Source organism: Vespula vulgaris, chromosome 2, assembly GCF_905475345.1.
Source record: "Vespula vulgaris chromosome 2, iyVesVulg1.1, whole genome shotgun sequence".
NCBI classification, from domain to species: Eukaryota; Metazoa; Arthropoda; class Insecta; order Hymenoptera; family Vespidae; genus Vespula; species Vespula vulgaris.
In genome coordinates this window covers 13667283-13685067 of record NC_066587.1, presented here as the reverse complement: position 1 = coordinate 13685067, position 17785 = coordinate 13667283, and the positions used below count along the sequence as shown (strand labels likewise).

The following is a 17785-nucleotide window of genomic DNA, read 5'->3' as shown; positions in this document are numbered from 1 at the left end:
CTTTTTTTTGTTATAATCTCCGCACACGTATTTCTATCAGAAACGCGTTGTGCACTAGCAAAAAGTAAGAAACGTGTACGCGGAATCACTCTGTACAGGTTTCAACATGACATACGTAGGTATTCTGTCTCTTTCTCCTTCTCATTCTCTTTCGGTCTCAGTCTCACTCTCACTCTCACTTTGCGAGCTATCTCTTCGCGCCACGTCAAAGTTAGTGCTTCGACGGACGCGGTGAGTTACTCGCATCTTGCATCCAACTTCACTTTCACTCACAAACGTACGAAACTTCCCTTTGACCGACAGTTCGCGAGATATCGTTCTAGAACCGTCGGCCTGTCGAATTCGTCGCTGAGCTCGTATCTCGATGCTTTCAACTTCGGGCCACTTCGAGGCCGAAGCTCGTATATTATTTACATGGTCGATGCAACGCGCGACGTTTTCTCGACTTTTATCGTGATAAATCATCAAAGTCGTGCGCGCACGATCACTGCAGCTAATCCAATTCGCCCCGAGTAACGAATGAATAGCAAAAGAGCCGAACAGGGAGGAGGAGGAGGAGGAGGAGGAGGAGGATGAGGAGGAGGAGGAGGAGGAGAGGGGATCGATGGCTCGTCCGTCTTTATCATTTTCCCATTAAGAATAGCGGCTTGAGGGTAGCTACACGTCGAGTTCGCGGCACGAGCTGCGCTTTATCTTGTAAAAAATGTAAGATTCTACCGATCATCGTGTCCACGTTTGAAAAATTTATTTTCTATCTTGAATCAGTCTCCATGACGACGGAGAATCGATCGGGTTATAAGAGGGAGAGGGTTGAAATGATTCTTCCTCGCTCCTTCCGTCGAAAGTTTCCCGACGTTGAAAGCGTTGTCATTTTAATGGCTTCTGCTTCTTCAAAGAAGCCTGTACCTTCAAAGAGAGTGTACGCTCGTGTAGACACATCGGTCTCGTACAAGCGATGGACATGTCGGGGTGGACACGTTGATACTATTAAGGATTAATGTAAGTAAATTTCCTGGAAGATACGAGAAGCGTTGTCGTTACCGAGGATGGTCGTTGATTGTAGTAGGAAGGAGACGATGACACCTGTCTGTTTCTTATCTTAGCAACCCTATTGGAATTTCTTGCGTATCAACGTATCCATGTCTCGTCCGGATATAGTTCGTCTTGCAATTACGCGACTATTAACGAAAGCAGGCGCAGGAAATTGATTAATTAAGGCGCGATTCGATAGTCGTGGCTTCTTTACCTTTTCAGTCTCCTCGACTCTCGTTCTCCTAACTTTGATCTTGCGATTATATTAGATTTTCTGGCAACTCTCGAGGAAGGTGAAATACCGTCTTAACGTCGTTAGCCGATGTACAAGCGTGACGTGAAAAGCGGCAAGCAATGAAATCTTCGACGTGACATTTAGTTAAATAAATAAAGTACGATCTCGCGTTAAGCGAAAATCGGACGATCGGAGATTCGAAAACTTTAAATATCTTTTTTTCGACAGTTTAGAACGGAATGTCGTCGATTCAATCGTTTCGATTAAGCAATAAGATGCAGTGCTTCTGTGAAATCGCGACTTTCGTAGAAGAGGAAAAGGGGAGGATAGAGAAGGAGGAAGGAGGTAGAGGGAGGAGGGACTCGAAGCGAAGGAAAAATCCATACGTCCGATTTGATCGAAAGCTTTTATCAGTGAGTGCCCATTGGTTGTGAAATGCAACGGAGAAGAGGCAACGGATGGTTAGGGATAAAGGGTGGAAGGTGATTGGGTGGGTGGTAACGGCGGTGGTACGGATCGAGGACAACGAAGTCAACGCTTATATATCCGTACCAAGCCGTGACTCCTGGCACGAGAGGAACTGATGGCAAGGTAGAGTTGGGCCAACAGAAGGAGAATGGGAAAACAGATAAAGAGCTCGGCACGGTGCGACCCTTCGAAGACACGACGAAGATAAATGACATAATATCGTGCAGGACCGGCCGATCATTGTCGTGGAACGAAATCGAGTTAAGTTGGAGCAGTGTCACGAGGCAATTGATCTCCTTTTCGTCCTGTCTTTCTCTCTCTCTCTCTCTCTCTCTCTCTCTCTCTCTGTCTTCTTCTCTTTCTCTCTATCTATCTATCTCTAATTCTAGTTCTTCTCTTTGGATGCTTCGTTACGCGAAGCGACAATGAAATCGGCTTGATCCTCATCGCGAAGCCAAAGAAGAGAAAGAGAGGGATGACAAGGAGATTGGTTTCGTGTGCCTTGAGTAGGCTCGTACTTATTCTTGTACAGGCTGCTACAAAAACTAGAAGCTCCAAGATGGATGAAGTTTCCTCGAAAACGTAGCTCCGATTACAAGCCATCTTTCGATCGTTGGTTCAGTTAACTCGAAATAAAAAGAGAGGAAGACAGGAAATTTCTTCGCGTCCTGAGAGGCGACTTGTGCATCAACGGACTCGCAAGAAACATAAAATAAATTAGAATCCATCTCCAGCGTCTACTAATTTCTTCGTAATTAGTTCGACGGTGGATCGAGATAACCGTTCGAGATAGGCGTTCGTCGTAAAAGTTAGCGTCGGTCTTCGCTACGGGCGGTTACGTAAAAGCTTGACTTCGTCGAAGCTTCCTGAAAGATCCTGTATATACTGGGAGAGAAGGGGAATAATCTAATTCCTTTTGCTCGACGGTGTTTACTTCCGTCTCCGGTGCCACTTGTTTTCCTCTTGGGACGACGACGTTGAATTTTCATTACTTCACGAGAGCAGAAGGTGAGTTACATTTAAATGTCGAACCTCTGAAGAGAAAGAGCGATAGAAAGAGAGAGAAAAAGAAAGAGAAGCAGAGAGAGAGAGAGAGAGAGAAAGAAAGTTAATGCTTGAAAGGGAGAAAGAGAGAAAGGAAAACTCCCAAGGATGCCATATACGCGAAAACAAACTAGTGTCTCGATTCCACCAGAACGATCCGCTACTGTCACTTTGGGAGAGAACGAAAACCGTTTAGCGTAGCCTCAACGAGCTTTGAGATGTCTTTCCCTTTTCCACGATTCTTAAGAATAATAAGCGTTTCGTAGCTTTCTCAAACTTCGGCCGCAACTTTTTCCGTGATGTTGCAAAATTTAATACGAGGAAGTGAAAGCCCGCAAGATGGTACATGAAATATATTAATTGAAGTAACTTCGTAGAAAAGCGTGAGAGGTGGCGCTAAGGAAGGTATACCCCTCGTAAAATATCAGGAAAAATCGTAAATGCGTTCGCGACTGAAATATAGCATAGTAATCTTTATGAGGGGCTCTTACTTGTCCGTTGGTAACGAAGGGATGGTGCAATTTGCGTCCTCTTAACGACTTCTTATGCGTTTATTTATTTATGGCGTCCGTACACAAATCAACGTCGTCTAGCCACGTCTCGCGAGACGCCAATAATTTTTCTACCTATTTCGAGCTATCCTCAGAGTTGTCTTCTGTTCGATCGTCTCCCAACGAGCCGAGATCGTTCAATTCATTGAATTCGATTAATTCCATTTCGAAAGACGAGGTAATCGCTGTCGAAAGAAGAGAAGGATCTGTCGAGCTTTCGAGACGAACTCAGGGCACCTTTCGTTTCACTAATTACGTGCCGCTTTAATCGCGCGACGCTATTTATTCGAGGCGCCGTGATCTTTGTCAGGATCGCGCAGTAAATCCCGCGCCTTCCGACACGCGTACCGGCCGTATCCTGCCGCTTGATTGCAAATTAGAGCGCAAACGTTCGCGCTAGCTTATCGACCAATACAATTACGGATTTCGGAGTTCAAGTAAGGTCAGAGAAGGGAAATCGTGCCAAAATGCCGTACGATTCATTAAAACGAATATCGAGCGTACGTGCTACGCTCATCGTTGCGACGTGGAAATTCTCTAACAACGAGTACCTTTAAATCCGATACAAATCCATTTTGTTTTACTGGCCGCGTAAAATCGTTAAACATTTCTAGCGTAGCGAGAGACGTTATTTTATTAAATACCGAACGGTTCGAAACAAGCGTTTCGTACGAACGTTTGCGGAACAAACGAACGACTTTTGATCGACGTAAAATCGATTTTAATCTTTCCTCGCGAGAGAGGCAAGATATTGCACGTTCGCGTTGCACGATGTTTTTTTTTTTTACTTTCCTTAGCTTTCAAGTTTTTTTCAAACGATACTCTTATAAACATTGAAAAATAATCAAAGTACCGAGGAATCGTCGAGGAATGTACGAGAAAATTTCCAAAGATCGGAAGTCATAGAGAAACGTTCCCTACGTGTCGTATGTACACCGTAAGGCACTTTGATAGTGCTATAATAAAAGCTGAAGCAAATCACTTAATGATACTATTTACATTTAACGTGCGCGTGCTCCGTAATTCCAGGGATTATTCATCGAATGGTATCGAACTCCGATCGCGTATCTACGATCTGCTTGGCGAGCTTCGACCGGTTTCTGAGATTTTTCTTGGGCCGAGCGATGTCGATGAGTTAATTCCGTTAAGTCGATCGACCGCTTAATGCGATTTAAATCCGCGAGCTCAAAGCGTAAACTTATATTTCAAGAAGGCGAGCGTAAATCGACGGACGATTTTCCCGCGGGCACGGGAAATCGGAAGGCGTTATTTCCGCAATAATTTCCGCGGGAGGTAATCGCTCAGAGCGAGGTATGAGAGACGAAAGACTGTGTATGGACGCGCGTTCGATAAATCTATCGAGAATAGAGGGGATAGTAGATAGCAGGGCGCTTCGTTGGCCCGACTGCAAAATTCAAATGGAACGTCTGGAATTCGCATTTTAAACCGCGACAGATATAGCAAGGGTCGGGGGGAGGTGGTGAGAGGGTGGATGGGGGTTAGAAAATAACAGCGTCACAACTCAAAATGAATTATAGAACGGTGCGAAATGCGCTTCCTATAAATTAAAGCGATCGCCGACGTATCGATAGAAGGATCGATAGCCATTTGATCTGGTTGGGGGATTTAAAACGTCAGCAGAAAACTGACTCGTCCGTTTTCTCTTGGTTAAAGGATTCTGATGCTCTAGATAGCGAACGAAAGAGAAAGTTTAGAAGAAAGGGAAGTGACATTCTTCTGCGGGGGATAATTTCGAGTAGGTAAGACGAATTTCCGTCGCGTTTAAGATCGCTCGATACGATCACGTATTAAGCGCAGGGTTCGTTAGAACGAAGGAGTAGGAACGAAGAGAATAAAGAGCGAAGTCGAAGATAGAAGGAGAAAAGGAGAGGACGAGCCGCTTATTAAGTTAGTCGCGAGGATTCCTGAACGCGCGCGTACGCGGTCCGAGCAACATGCGAATTATACGATCCACATCGCGCGAAAGATTCAAGAGGACGACGTGGACTCGAGGACGCGAAGTTGCGCCGAGCGGAGCCAAGCCGCTCGGGGTGAAAGTAATAACAGTGAAACGCGCTCGCGCGGACAACGACGAGAGCGCGTATACGTGACTAGTACTTAAGCCATTTTTCGATACGACCGGTACTTAGCCGCACGCCGGCCTCTAGCTTGCTCTCTACCAGAGAAACTATCTTTGAGAGATGTGCTTCTCCTTCGTCCTTGGGAAAAGTCGAGGAGGTCGATGACGAGGAACGGACGACGAGCCGCTAAGAGATCGACGAGCGAAGAGAAAACTGAAAGAGAACGTTCCACCGAAAGGGGGTAATCGTGCAAAGAATCTTTCTCCTCTCTCTCTCGCTCTCTTCCTTTCTTCTTCTTCTTCTAATTTCAAAGAAGGACCGCTTTATGAGAAGGACTCTCGGAATTATGAGCGAGAACTGTTAGAAAAACTTTCTTTCCTACCAACTTTACACGCGAAGATAAATTCGGTAAGATTAGCGAGAATTTTCTAAAGATTGCAATTTTTTACACTTTTTCTTTCACTCCCTTACACATACACGCATACGAGATCCTTTTATTCTCGGTTCGATGAACGACAGGTTCGAGTACGTTTTTTAGAAAGCTTCCTCCTATTTTTCCAATCCTTCTTCGTCTTTCTTTTTATCATCCAAGTATACCGTCAAAACGGACACTGCTCGTTCATTCAGAATGACATTTTCAATAGCGAGGAATCGACTTTACCTCGCCACTGAGTTTAGGGTATCTCGACTAACGCATAAATTTGTGGTACAGCAAAGTCATTCCAGGATATAGACGGGTGTACTCAGCCGTGCGCGCGCGCATCAATGTACGTAGAGAAATATACCGAGAATACGTTGTGCGAAAGTTGGAGTGGAAAACGCACAACGTCGAAATATTTTCTTAGCCGGTCCATCCCGCATGCTGTTCCTTCTCATCCTCATATATGTCCACACGTGTGTATGTATGTACCTAGTACGTGTAGCGAAACGACGAAGCCTCGAAGTACTTCGAAACTTTTCGTGTCAGGTGGGTATGCACAGCACTCGAAGGTGCCTGCTAGAATTACGAGCGTTTTAGTCCCTTCGTAAGGGCGGCTAGCGTAGAATTCGCATCAGGTTAGATGATCAAAGCGCGTCGTAGGAGGATGAGAAAGCAAAAGGAAAAAATATTAAGAGAGAGAGAGAGAGACAGAGAGAGAGATTCAGGATGAAAAAGAAGAAGAAAAAGCATGACGAAAACGCTGCGTCGGGATGGACCGTAAAAGTGAAATGACTTATTATGTCATTACTCGAACATTTTTGAAAGAAAAGCTAGCGCGTGCGCTGCTTTTGTCGAATAGCCCAAAGATGGATACTACGAGGACGTTCTATTTCGTTGATCTTCTTCCTCTATTTTATTCTCTTTCTCCTTCTGTCTTGGTACAGACTTCGCTCGGTAAACTTGTGTCTCCAAGAGATAAGCCCTAATTTTTCATAAATTATTATTGGCCTATGGAACGACGTACTTTGAAAGTCACGTGTATTTTTGAAAATCCATGCCGAAGCAGAGCATCCAAGTACCTATTTCGGTGATACTTCAAAGCATATACATCAGGATGTATGCGAGTTTACATGCATTACATACATACGTACGTACATACGTGTGTGTCGTACTTCCTTGCGAGAAATGTCTCTGACAGATGGTCCACGTCCTAAGAAACGTCGGATCTATCTTCTACCCGATGTAACGTACGGCAGTGATTCATGCGATTCGTCTTTCGTAGAATATTATTTTCCTCAGTTTTATGTACTTTTTACTTGAGTCATAAATCAGTACGGAGTTATTAGAATCCCGATCCCCATTTCCGATTTTGCTTTCAACGAATTCCGAGATTTGTCGCGTACGATTTGTCGGTCACGGAATATCACAAAACATCGATTGCTTTTCACCCGAAAGCCCGCTACTTCGATTTGAAGAATCTGATAAAATACCTAGCGTAAATTGGTATGATTCACGATAACAAAGTAGGATGAATGGATATGTAATGGTTTATGAAAGTTTAGCTATAAACTGAGTGCAAAACCTTTCCAATAATCCATATTACAGAATAGTATAACATTGGTTTGATACAATGTCGTGAAACCGAAATTTTAGATTTTAATAAGCCTTTCCATTACCGGAGCGAAATAGGCTGTAAAAGAGCCTATAAAGTTTAACAATCTCTTTCGTACGTGAGTTTTATAACGGTTCGGAGCTTAATATCGGAAACGCACGTTCCGATCGATACCAAAAAGGGTTCCGTGCTTTTATCCGTTCGAGGCTGCGTGGTTAGGATGTGAAATCGATAATCCATAGGAGTCGATAAAAAAAGCATACTTACGCGTGATTTTTTAGTACATTCTCGACCATATGCGTTGCTACGGACCAAATAAAAACAGATCCATCGGAAGAACCAGCAGCGATGTATTGGCCGTCGGGACTAAAAGCCGCTCGCGTCCAATCGAAAGCAACTTTGAAGCCGTCAGCGCTACGGTAAAAACAATCGAAGACATCGATTTTCTCAATAAACTTTCATTTGATGCGAGAGTACGATTACAATGTTTCACATGTACGTAATTAGCAAAATTATTTAATCGTCTTCTCGATTGGACTCACCTAAACGAACCAATAATTTTCTTCATTCGCAGATCGATAAGCTTGACGGTGTCGTCTCGCACACAGCTAAGGAGATAGTTCGTATCTAAAAGGAAAAAGGAACGTAAACTTAGTTTATACCGTTGCATCGCAGACATAATCGAATCTACGGGAAGTCGCGATTTATTAATTATAAATCCGACGAACTAAGAGCCTCGTTCAAACACATTCTAAGACCAAACACTTTGCCGGCGAGTCGAAGAAGGACATTCCGTGTAATCCCATTTTATGATGTATAAATCTTTGGCGGTTGCGTTTGGAAACGTTTCGTCGAGTACATTCCTCTACGGGCGGAATATTGTACTTTAATGGGAGTATACATAATGTATTACGACGAATGATAAAGGAAAAGCATTAGAGCGATACGATGTAATCGAGCAGAATTTTAGAGTCGCTGCAATACCGTTTCATTCGGCTTCTATCCTCGTATTACTGAGATTAATGAAATGCGGGAGGACAATATATGTCTCTCGAAAGAGCTCTTCAATCAACGCAGTGAATTCGCAGTTAAAATCGGTGCTTTGGGATACCGTCGAAAAGCAAGGTAATATTTCTGTGTGCTCGTTCCGTTGTAACGCGTGCGCGCGAGCTACACACTATCAAAAAATCTGATCCTTCGTGAAATACCATTTTGTTTCGGGAAATATTGATTCTCATTGAATATCGCTAACGTTTAAATCCTCTAGCAAATAGGTAGATACTGGTAGGTCATTCGAAAACGCAATTTTGAGGGAAGAAACCCATCACACTGTGGAAATTGCACTTACCACGAGATAAATCCAATGACGTAACCTTCCCTTCGAGGAGAATGTCGTTTGAGCTAGATTCCGCTCTGGTGTCCCAAAATCTTATTCTTTGATCGAAATGACCGCTGATTATCGTCGATCCGGCGCCGTCCGACGTCACAAGATCGTTGCAACTCGAACCAGTGAATTTCGTTTCTATACCTATCAAAGCAATGCAATTTATACGTGAGCAGATAGAAATTATTTTCGAGTCGAGACAGCGTGGAAATTACGGATACAAGGACATATTGAAATAAAAATATATTGAAACGTTTCCGATGTCGTAAATCGGGCTCGTTAAGTCGTCGTTTTGTTATCAAAAAGCAAACCCTTCAAATAGGAAAATGATATCTTCCAATTTTGCGTTTTCAAATCTCTCGGTAGTCGTTTTCATCGATCCGCACGGTGAAATAACCGAGATTTCAAACTTAATTTACATCGGGAAATGACATTCGCGTCGCCTCATTTCTGTGAAACCCTTGGAAATCGCGAATAGTGAACGGAAACGGCCAACATCAAGACTGCAAACCGGATAAATTACGGTTTTTCCGCTTATAAGAGACTTTCTTGCAACGCTTCCGTCGTTCTCATGGCATCTTCTCTGCACAAGTTTCACTACGACGCGATCGTCGTACACACGAACATAAACATACACGTGCACATTTCGATTTTTACAGATACCTACCTATTTACCTACCTACGCGCAACGCGCGGATACAAGCTAAATCAAATGTAATTTCTCGTTCGATCGATCGTCCCGTCTAATCTGTTTTTACGACGTGCCATCGGTTTTTGCGAAAAAATTAGGTATTGTAAAAAAAAGAAGCAAGGTAGTATCGCTCGTAATGGAGTAGTGTGTATTAACGATCGGGATAGCGCCACGCAAAGAATATTTACATAAATTCTGTCACGCGAGGTGCGATGCATGAAATTTGAAAAAATTAAATCTTCCGGGTTTTAAATCCGTTTATAGGCGAGTATGTATATAAGAAAGAAAGTGTATGTGTATATATTTAAAAAACAGAGAGAAAGAGAGAGAGAGAGAGAAAAAGAGAAAACGCCCTCGGTGTAATTTGCTTAAGTAAAAGCAAAGTCGGAGGACTTTTCTTCGTGTTAGCGTGTTTTACGCTCGATTTTCAATGAAAGGAAAATAATCAAAGGCTCTTTTCCTTTCGTAACGAATCTCTTTTCGATTAGTACCATTCTTCAATGCCTCTTCTGGCGAGTTTTCCTCTTCTAAAATAAATAGACGCTAATTCGGATTTCGAGGGTAACATGTGTCTACGAACATTTGGGAATAGCACTCCGCGTTGGGAGTTTGGAGTTGAAAATACGTTAAAGCGTCGAAACAAACACGAGCGACGAGGCAGTACACATAGGTTCCTGCCGGTAATAACATTTCTTTCCAAGTGTTCGCCAATGTGCAAGTGAATTGCCGTCGTTTCGTTTGCTCTCCGATGAAATTTTTTACAAGAAAAAGCAGAAGTTTACCCATCGAGTTAACGATGCCGAAGAATTATCGATGAAACACGAAAAGAGATGATAGGACGTAGTCCAAAATCGTCGATAATGGACGATTAAAGATTAATGAAAATTCGAGGCGAACGTAGTTGAAAATTTTCGGTCCACGTTGAATAATCCAAGATACATTCCATGCGGCTTGAGATGATCGCCCGAGTCATAATTCTTCCATCATTTGGAATAAGAACGTTGAGCAGAACGGATTACTAAAACAGCGGACAGAACGGATAAGATTACAAGACCAAATTAATTTCTATGTTAGCTAAGCATCTCAAGATATCTCAAGACGTAGTTTTACATGTAAGAAACGCTCTTCCATTTCCAAAAGGAGAGTACGATGTTGACTAGGACGAGAAAGGACTCGAGCCCTAAATGCACCAGCTGTCGGATTTACTGTGATAGACTTTCGTAGATGTCACCGTCAGTTTTCATGGTAATCTATTAAGTTCTAGAGAGAGAGAGAGAGAGAGAGAAAGAGAGAGAGAGAAGGAAGACAAAGATGTTACAGGAACGAAAACACAAACTCGTGAATGTATTGACCTCGTTTCAAAAAGTTCGGATATCATTTACAGAAAATCTATTAAAATCGACTATATCGAACGGCGAAACGACGACACAAGGCCGAGAATTTCGCACTCGATGTGCTAACAGAGGCACGCGTAAATCCACGTCGTGTATTTTGTGGTCGACGGAACAGACTTCCCGACGTACGTAGCGTCGGTAATTAATCGAGCTTCTCGTTCCTGCGTGGCACGGTTCAGTCCGGAAGGCGTGCCACGCCGTTCTCAAAATTACACAGGACAGACCGAAGGGTGGAAAATAGCGCGTTAGAAAAGAGCCGATCCGCTTTAAGCTTCCTTTTTGTCTTAAAGCTCGCGAGCTAAACAATAATTCACGCTTAAACGCCCTTTCAGCGGAGCACTCCCATTGTCCGCTCCTTGCGTTCGGAGATTTATTTGAACGAAACTTTTGTACTTCTGTCTCTTTCTCTCCTTCCACTCCTTGCTCACCACCCATCTATTTCTCCTCCTCGCGTCTATCCTCTCTCTTTTTCTTGCCCTTTCGTTCTCTCTCTCTCTCTCTCTCGATAGTGCTACGTTCACTGTTTTTCTCGTCTGTACCGAGGATTTTTTAGCGAAAGAGGAGTGGCTAGATAAAGTTGGCACGTATACGCATAAATTCGTACTAGAACTAGTGACTATCTCGATATATTTGTTTTTTATTGTTGTTCGAGATTTAATATGCAAACTAATTATATACAACAGCCCGTTACGATTCCTGTGTATCGAGTTTGAAAAGTTTTTGAATCAATCGTGACTGTTTGACGTCTATTGTATTTCTCAACGGTTTATTTGTGTTAGCAGCATTCGGTGACTGGTGCTTTAACTTTTGGACGTTCGAAATTCCCGCCTATGTTGCTCACTGTTCACAACCATGATTGCACCTACCAATACCTCGTTTGCAATTAAGCTCGGTATTATAGGTTAAACGAAAAGTTATTATCATAGCGTAAATAGGAAAAATTAACGATTGAACGAGAAACAAGTTTAATGACGCTCGATTCTAGCGAAATCATTTCGATTCGATCGTTACAATGTCATATTTTGCATTAATTACTTATGGGACATATTCTTCACTGACATAGACAATTTTCCTTTTTTGTCTTTTCCATTTGTTTCATCATACTTTAATACGTCGTTTTTAATAATACCAATATCACCGAAATCAATGTGTCATTTATAAAATGTACAATACCGTCGGAAAGTCTAATCGATTCAACGCATAATCGATCATTCAAAAACGCTTGGTCAACAGAATTAATTTCTCGCGATGTGAGCAATTTTGAACGTGATGCGAGCATGGCAGTCGAGTCAGATGTAATTTGGGATCGAGACCCTGAGGCAATCCTTTCGGGGCGTAGTTTTGGCGATGGTCCGTCGCTATCGTTCTCGTGCAGTTACCAATCCTTTGTCAATAAAATCGTGGACACGACTAATCGAAGTTGCAGCGGTAACGTGTTTACTCTCGCGTAAATTGATATGTCGAAACGTGTTCTTCGAAAGACGATACCCTCTTAATGAGATTAGTCAGTGAACTCTCCGTTGCCGTCCACTTGAAAATCTCGAATATATCATTTTCTCTGATTTGATTTACGCCTTCCTTAACGTTACCACTTTTTTGTTTGTTTATCGAAGACAGTGGCTTGCTTGGGAAAAGACAAATATTATAATTCATTCCCTCCTCTTTGCCATCACCACTCGTGTTTTTTTCATCTTTAATGTCTTTCTCCTTCTTCGAGATAAAATCTACTCTTAGTATGGCCCGCATCCGAAAGAAAAATATAAGTTCTTATATATATACACACACACACACATATGTATATGTATATTATATATATACGATAGTATTCTTTTTGCCGCAATTCGTTATCGCAAACCACTTGTTGAGAGGAATAATTTCCGCGGAAAGGATTGTGCCAACTCCGTTTCTCTTCATTTTCATTACGTGCCGTTGTCGGAGAAAGATAAGGTGCGATTCTTTTGGATGCATCTTGGAATATTAGACACGAGAACTTTACTGTTCCTATTTATTGTAGAATTCATTAACAACGATTTGATATTACGCGACCAATAAAACGAGCGTGTGAAAGAAATCTCACATGAGAAAGAAGGAAACGAACGAAGAATGTCTAAGTATATAGTTAAGTATTTTTATATCTCGAATTAACGCGTTTATTTAATTTATATCGTTTTAATTGGAAAACTTTTCTGTATATTCACCCTATCGAATTATTTACATATAGAAGGAAAATATAAGCGAGGCACATCTCATCCGTGAATGGATTTTCAATTTACCACGGGATCGGCCATTGTCTTTCGAGAAGAGGGGAAGACACAGCTTTAACGCCGTGGGAAATTGTCAATTCATTTTTTATCGCGAAGGCCTGCTTATCGCGATGGGATACCCGTTAAAAGCGTCGACGGATAAAGAGAATCGCCTTTAGGATATGAAGGAAAACGGTAGGATCTCGGTGTAAAGCGAAGGAAGGTAAAAGGGATAAAAAAAAGATAGATAGATAGAAAGGAAGAGCGAGAGCGAAAGAGAGAGAGAGAAAGAAAGTTTGTCGGTTCGAAGGAAATCCGTTTTCTCGCGGATGGATCTTATCGAGTTAATTAACCTACGAGGACGAAAAAGTGGTCGACGAGGGATGAAGAATACGAAGGTGAATTGATTTTTATTCGATCCACATCATTAAAACAGCGAAGTTCGTTGATGATATACATCGTATGCATACTGAATAATTTTATACACGTTATATTTCACGTTTCAATCTATTGTAATGCTCGCGTTATAAAACAAGTAATAGAAATAATGGAATACCGCTGCAACGTGCATTATTTTTGCTTCAAAGATAGATATTCCGATATTCTTTCTTTCTTGGATTTTTTTTTATTTTGTGTGCGTGTGTATGTCATTGTTACCAATATGCGAAGGCAAAAACTGTGCAGAGAGAATTTTAGCGCTCGATAAGATACAAAAATTTTTCATTTTCATCGATGTATATAGATATAATATACATTCATCGAAACGATTCTACATGCAAGATATTGATCGAATTCGTGATGAATGCTTTTGTACGTGGTAAATAATCTAGTTCACGCCTTTATTCTAGAAAATTAAATTATTCGAGGAACATCAAAATGTTCCAACCGTAGAACAGACTATTCCAACTCTTTGATGCGGATTATTTGTATCGTATCGAACTGTCTCGCGGAAATCGGATTATTTGCTAAATCGATGGATTTTGTAGTAAAAACTGTGTGCAATGTTCGCGTTCATAAATTCAAATATAGACTGTTATGATTATCCGATGGAAAAGACAAATAACACATAGGATTTCTTCAACTTACACGCCTTGTTACGTAGGTCCCAGATTTTGAGAGTACGATCGTGACTGCCCGAAACTACTTTTGAGGGTTCGCCAAGAAACTTGGCCGCCATCACCTTACCGCAATGACCCGTGAGCGTGTGCTGAAACAGAAATGATAAAAGCCCTTTTAGAGGAAACTCCGAGATTAGCGCGAAGTAATATTGGAAAACAGTGTTCTCGGCACGAGATCAAATCAGATTAATTTCTATCGGTCCAACGAGAAGGGACGAATGTGAGAGAGACAGAGAAAAAGAGAGAGAGAGAGAGTTCGACTATTTCGCGAGCAAAGATCCCCTTTATCGTCTCAAATAATTTAAAAGAAAGGTGTGGCATCGATGACCGACGAACGGAGAAAAGAGAAAGAGACCGATTATACGGTCGATATGAAGTAGTCGCCGTAGAAGAACTCTGCTAGCCGACGCTTTGTATTTGAAGTCTTTCTTTAAACTTTTGAAAGCGACTCGTTAGTTGGTGCACGGGCTTTCATAAGTTGGTTTTCCCCTTTCTACCGTCGACTTCAACTCGCTTGCAAGTATCGACGTGTTTGAAATGGGAAATGAACGTGGACCGTGCGACTCGCAAGCAGACCAGCTTTTATAAAGAAACGTTAGAACGTTATTCTTCTTGCGCGGCAAACGAGAGAACGTTATTTTTCAAGTTTTTTTCCTTCGGTCTGAATTCAATGACCCCGATATCCCCCTGAAGATTTTATCATTCATAAAGGAAACATTAAAATTATTTGATTTATCTATTTCTTTTTAATTTATCACATTACGTATCTGAGATTAATTGTATATTCAATTATAGGATTTTATTATTTTTTTCTTTCCTCGACTCGTAACCCATTGTATTATTTATTCATTCTTTCTCTTCTGTTTTCGTTGATTCTCTTTTTTTTTTATTGTACCGGTTTTTAACGTATGTACCGGTCACACACGCACAGATATAAGCTTCTTATTTTTAATGTCAAACAGATGACAAAGAATCAGTAGCTAGATACATGCATACATACATACAAACGTACATACATCTCGATATATAAACGATCTCATAAACATGGAGGAACGGTTTACGCTACCGATCGATATCTCGATGACATATCGAATCGTCGTTGCGACGAGCATGCATGATATCGGACAGCGGCGTTCAACGTCGTGGCTGATATACGCATCGCGGTATTATCCCCACTCCTCTTTCATCCTCGTTTTAATAGCACATACGATGACACGCGTGTAATAAACGTCGCTCGCAGCATAGCATACGAACGTAAACATTTTAACGCGCGAAATTTGTCTGTCTCTTTGTTTCTTTCTTTATATGTCGCTTTTTCTCTCCTTCTTCATTTCGTTTTCTTCTCTTTAAATCACGTCAGCTCATAACGAGACAACGTTACTGGCGACGTCATTGATATTAATATCCCTGACCGCTTTACGAGTTAATAAATAATATCGGCGTCGGAAGCTCGTCGCGTCGGTACAATAATCTAACGATGCTTATACAGGCATGCCGGTGATTACATTTTCTAAGAGAATTTTTTTCTCTTACGACCTTAAACTTTTCAAATTTAAAACATTGAATGCATGCACACAGGTACATAAATATACACATATAATCATGGATATGAAATAGCTCGACGTATCATATGTACAACCGATAACCGACAGACATATTTATGAGTCTATCAATTTTTCTGATAACACTGACGATAAACGGTGATTTAAGAAGACGAGAACGTATGCGTGAACTTAGAGCTAATGAAATTTCGATTCGATCGGATATATCAACGTTTCGATTCTCATTTTTCTAAAGTCGTCCTCGTCGTCGTCTTCTTCTTCGTCGTCGTCGTCGTTGTCGTCATCGTCGTCGTCGTTTAATGGACGATGAGTTCGAGCGCGACATCGACAAGAGAAAAGTAGTGGAAAGAGAGGAGCGAAGAAGGGTTTGGGGAGGGGAGAAGAAGGGAAAGGGAGTAGAAAACGAACGACTCGAGGGCTCTTCCGTGTAAGAGGGAACTATGTTAAAAAGAAGACCGCCAATTTTAACGTGCACAACCGTAGTCGAGCTCTCGCGCTCTTGAAAAATGTCCTAATGTAAATTAATGGCCCGGAAGTTTGGCCGGAATGGCTTCACCATGAAAGAAACACAGGAGGAGAGAAAGAGAGGGTGGAAAGGTTAGCTTGCATCATTGAGAAAGAACTTTCCTCTCTTTCTTACATAGAAAAAAAAAGAAAAAAGGGAAGGGAGGACAGAGAAAGAGAGAGAGAGAGAGAGAGAGAGGACTCGAAGGGACTCGAAGGGTACGTGCCATAATCTAATGTCTCGAAAAGTTGGTGGAAAGTGCGAGGGTGAATCCACCTTCAGCAGCGTACGTTAAACGGCCGAGTACACTCGCTTTTTTCAATCAACCTCTCTCCCTTTTCATTTTCTCCCTCTTTCTCTCCTTCTCTCTCTCTCTCCCCCCAATTTTTTTTTATTCTTCTACAAGAGGAAAAAGTTGGAATTTTTATATCGATGTCGAACTTTTCATTGAGTTTTCCTCTGGAAATTTTCCGTACCTCTATGGGCGTCGTGAATAACCATTAATCAATTCAAGTAGAATCTAGATCGTCGGATGAATGAATTCAGAACGTATATCAGAAGGAATTGATCGTAGTAAGAATGAGACGTTATCGAGCTAATATCTAAAAAATGTATATGCTTAGGAAAGCTTTTATCGGTGAGGTATCAAAAGTTTCAGCGTGAGTAAACGAGGATGTGAGTCAACGAAGGACATTCGATGAGATAAATTTGCTCCTGTTTTTTTTTTTCTTCCTTCATCCTCTTTGTAGGTAAAAGAGAGATTGACGAAGAAAGAAAGAGAGATAGGGAGCATTATAATGCTCGTAGGACGATGCAGCGTCCTTTTATTTCGCATCTACGCGCAGTGAGAGTCATCATTCTAGGAAGATACAGAGCGAGGTATACGGAATACGCGGCTGATATCGTCGTTTTTATGAGTGAACCTGGCTGCGTGCACTAGCTCTCTTCTTCTCTTACGGAGCCGTCTTACGTTCGCAATAAAATCATAAACTCCTTCGTGGGTCCTATGATGCTCCATCGAGAGAGCGAATAGTCGTGCGTACGTTCCGGACGCGCTTGCTGCGAGAACGCGGTTCACGAGAGAAAGAGAGAGAAAGAGAGAGAGAGAGAGAGAGAGAGAGAGAGAGAAAGAGTAATGGGGTGGGGACACGGGAGGAAGAATGGACGAGATCCTTCAAGTTGTACGGAGGTTCAATTAAAGACGGTAAAAAGCACGAAGGAGAGGAGCCGGTAACCTTCCTGGAAAACAACTAGCGACCTCCGTTTTATTGCTCGCCGTGTTTCGCTACGTTTTTAAAGAGCGCGTACGAGTGCGAGACTCTCTACCGAAAAGCACTACGACTATAAAACGGATGAGAGACAAAGGGAGAAAGAGAGAAAGGAAGAGAGAGAGAAAGAAAAAGAAAGAAGAAAAACTTAAATCGTTTATCCACACTTTACTCTA

General features: G+C 41.9%; 1 protein-coding gene across 1 annotated transcript in view; it reads right to left on the bottom strand.

Annotated features, from left to right (window-relative positions):
- The window catches only part of LOC127062034 (autophagy-related protein 16), a 332953-nt gene that overhangs the window by 7933 nt on the left and 307235 nt on the right, over positions 1–17785 (bottom strand). Inside the window, exons 9-12 of the mRNA XM_050989608.1 lie at positions 14243–14363; positions 8793–8972; positions 7987–8071; positions 7712–7858 (exon numbers count right to left, since the gene is read on the bottom strand). Of these exons, the coding sequence (XP_050845565.1) occupies positions 7712–7858; positions 7987–8071; positions 8793–8972; positions 14243–14363 (533 nt within the window). The remainder of the gene's footprint in view (positions 1–7711; positions 7859–7986; positions 8072–8792; positions 8973–14242; positions 14364–17785) is intronic.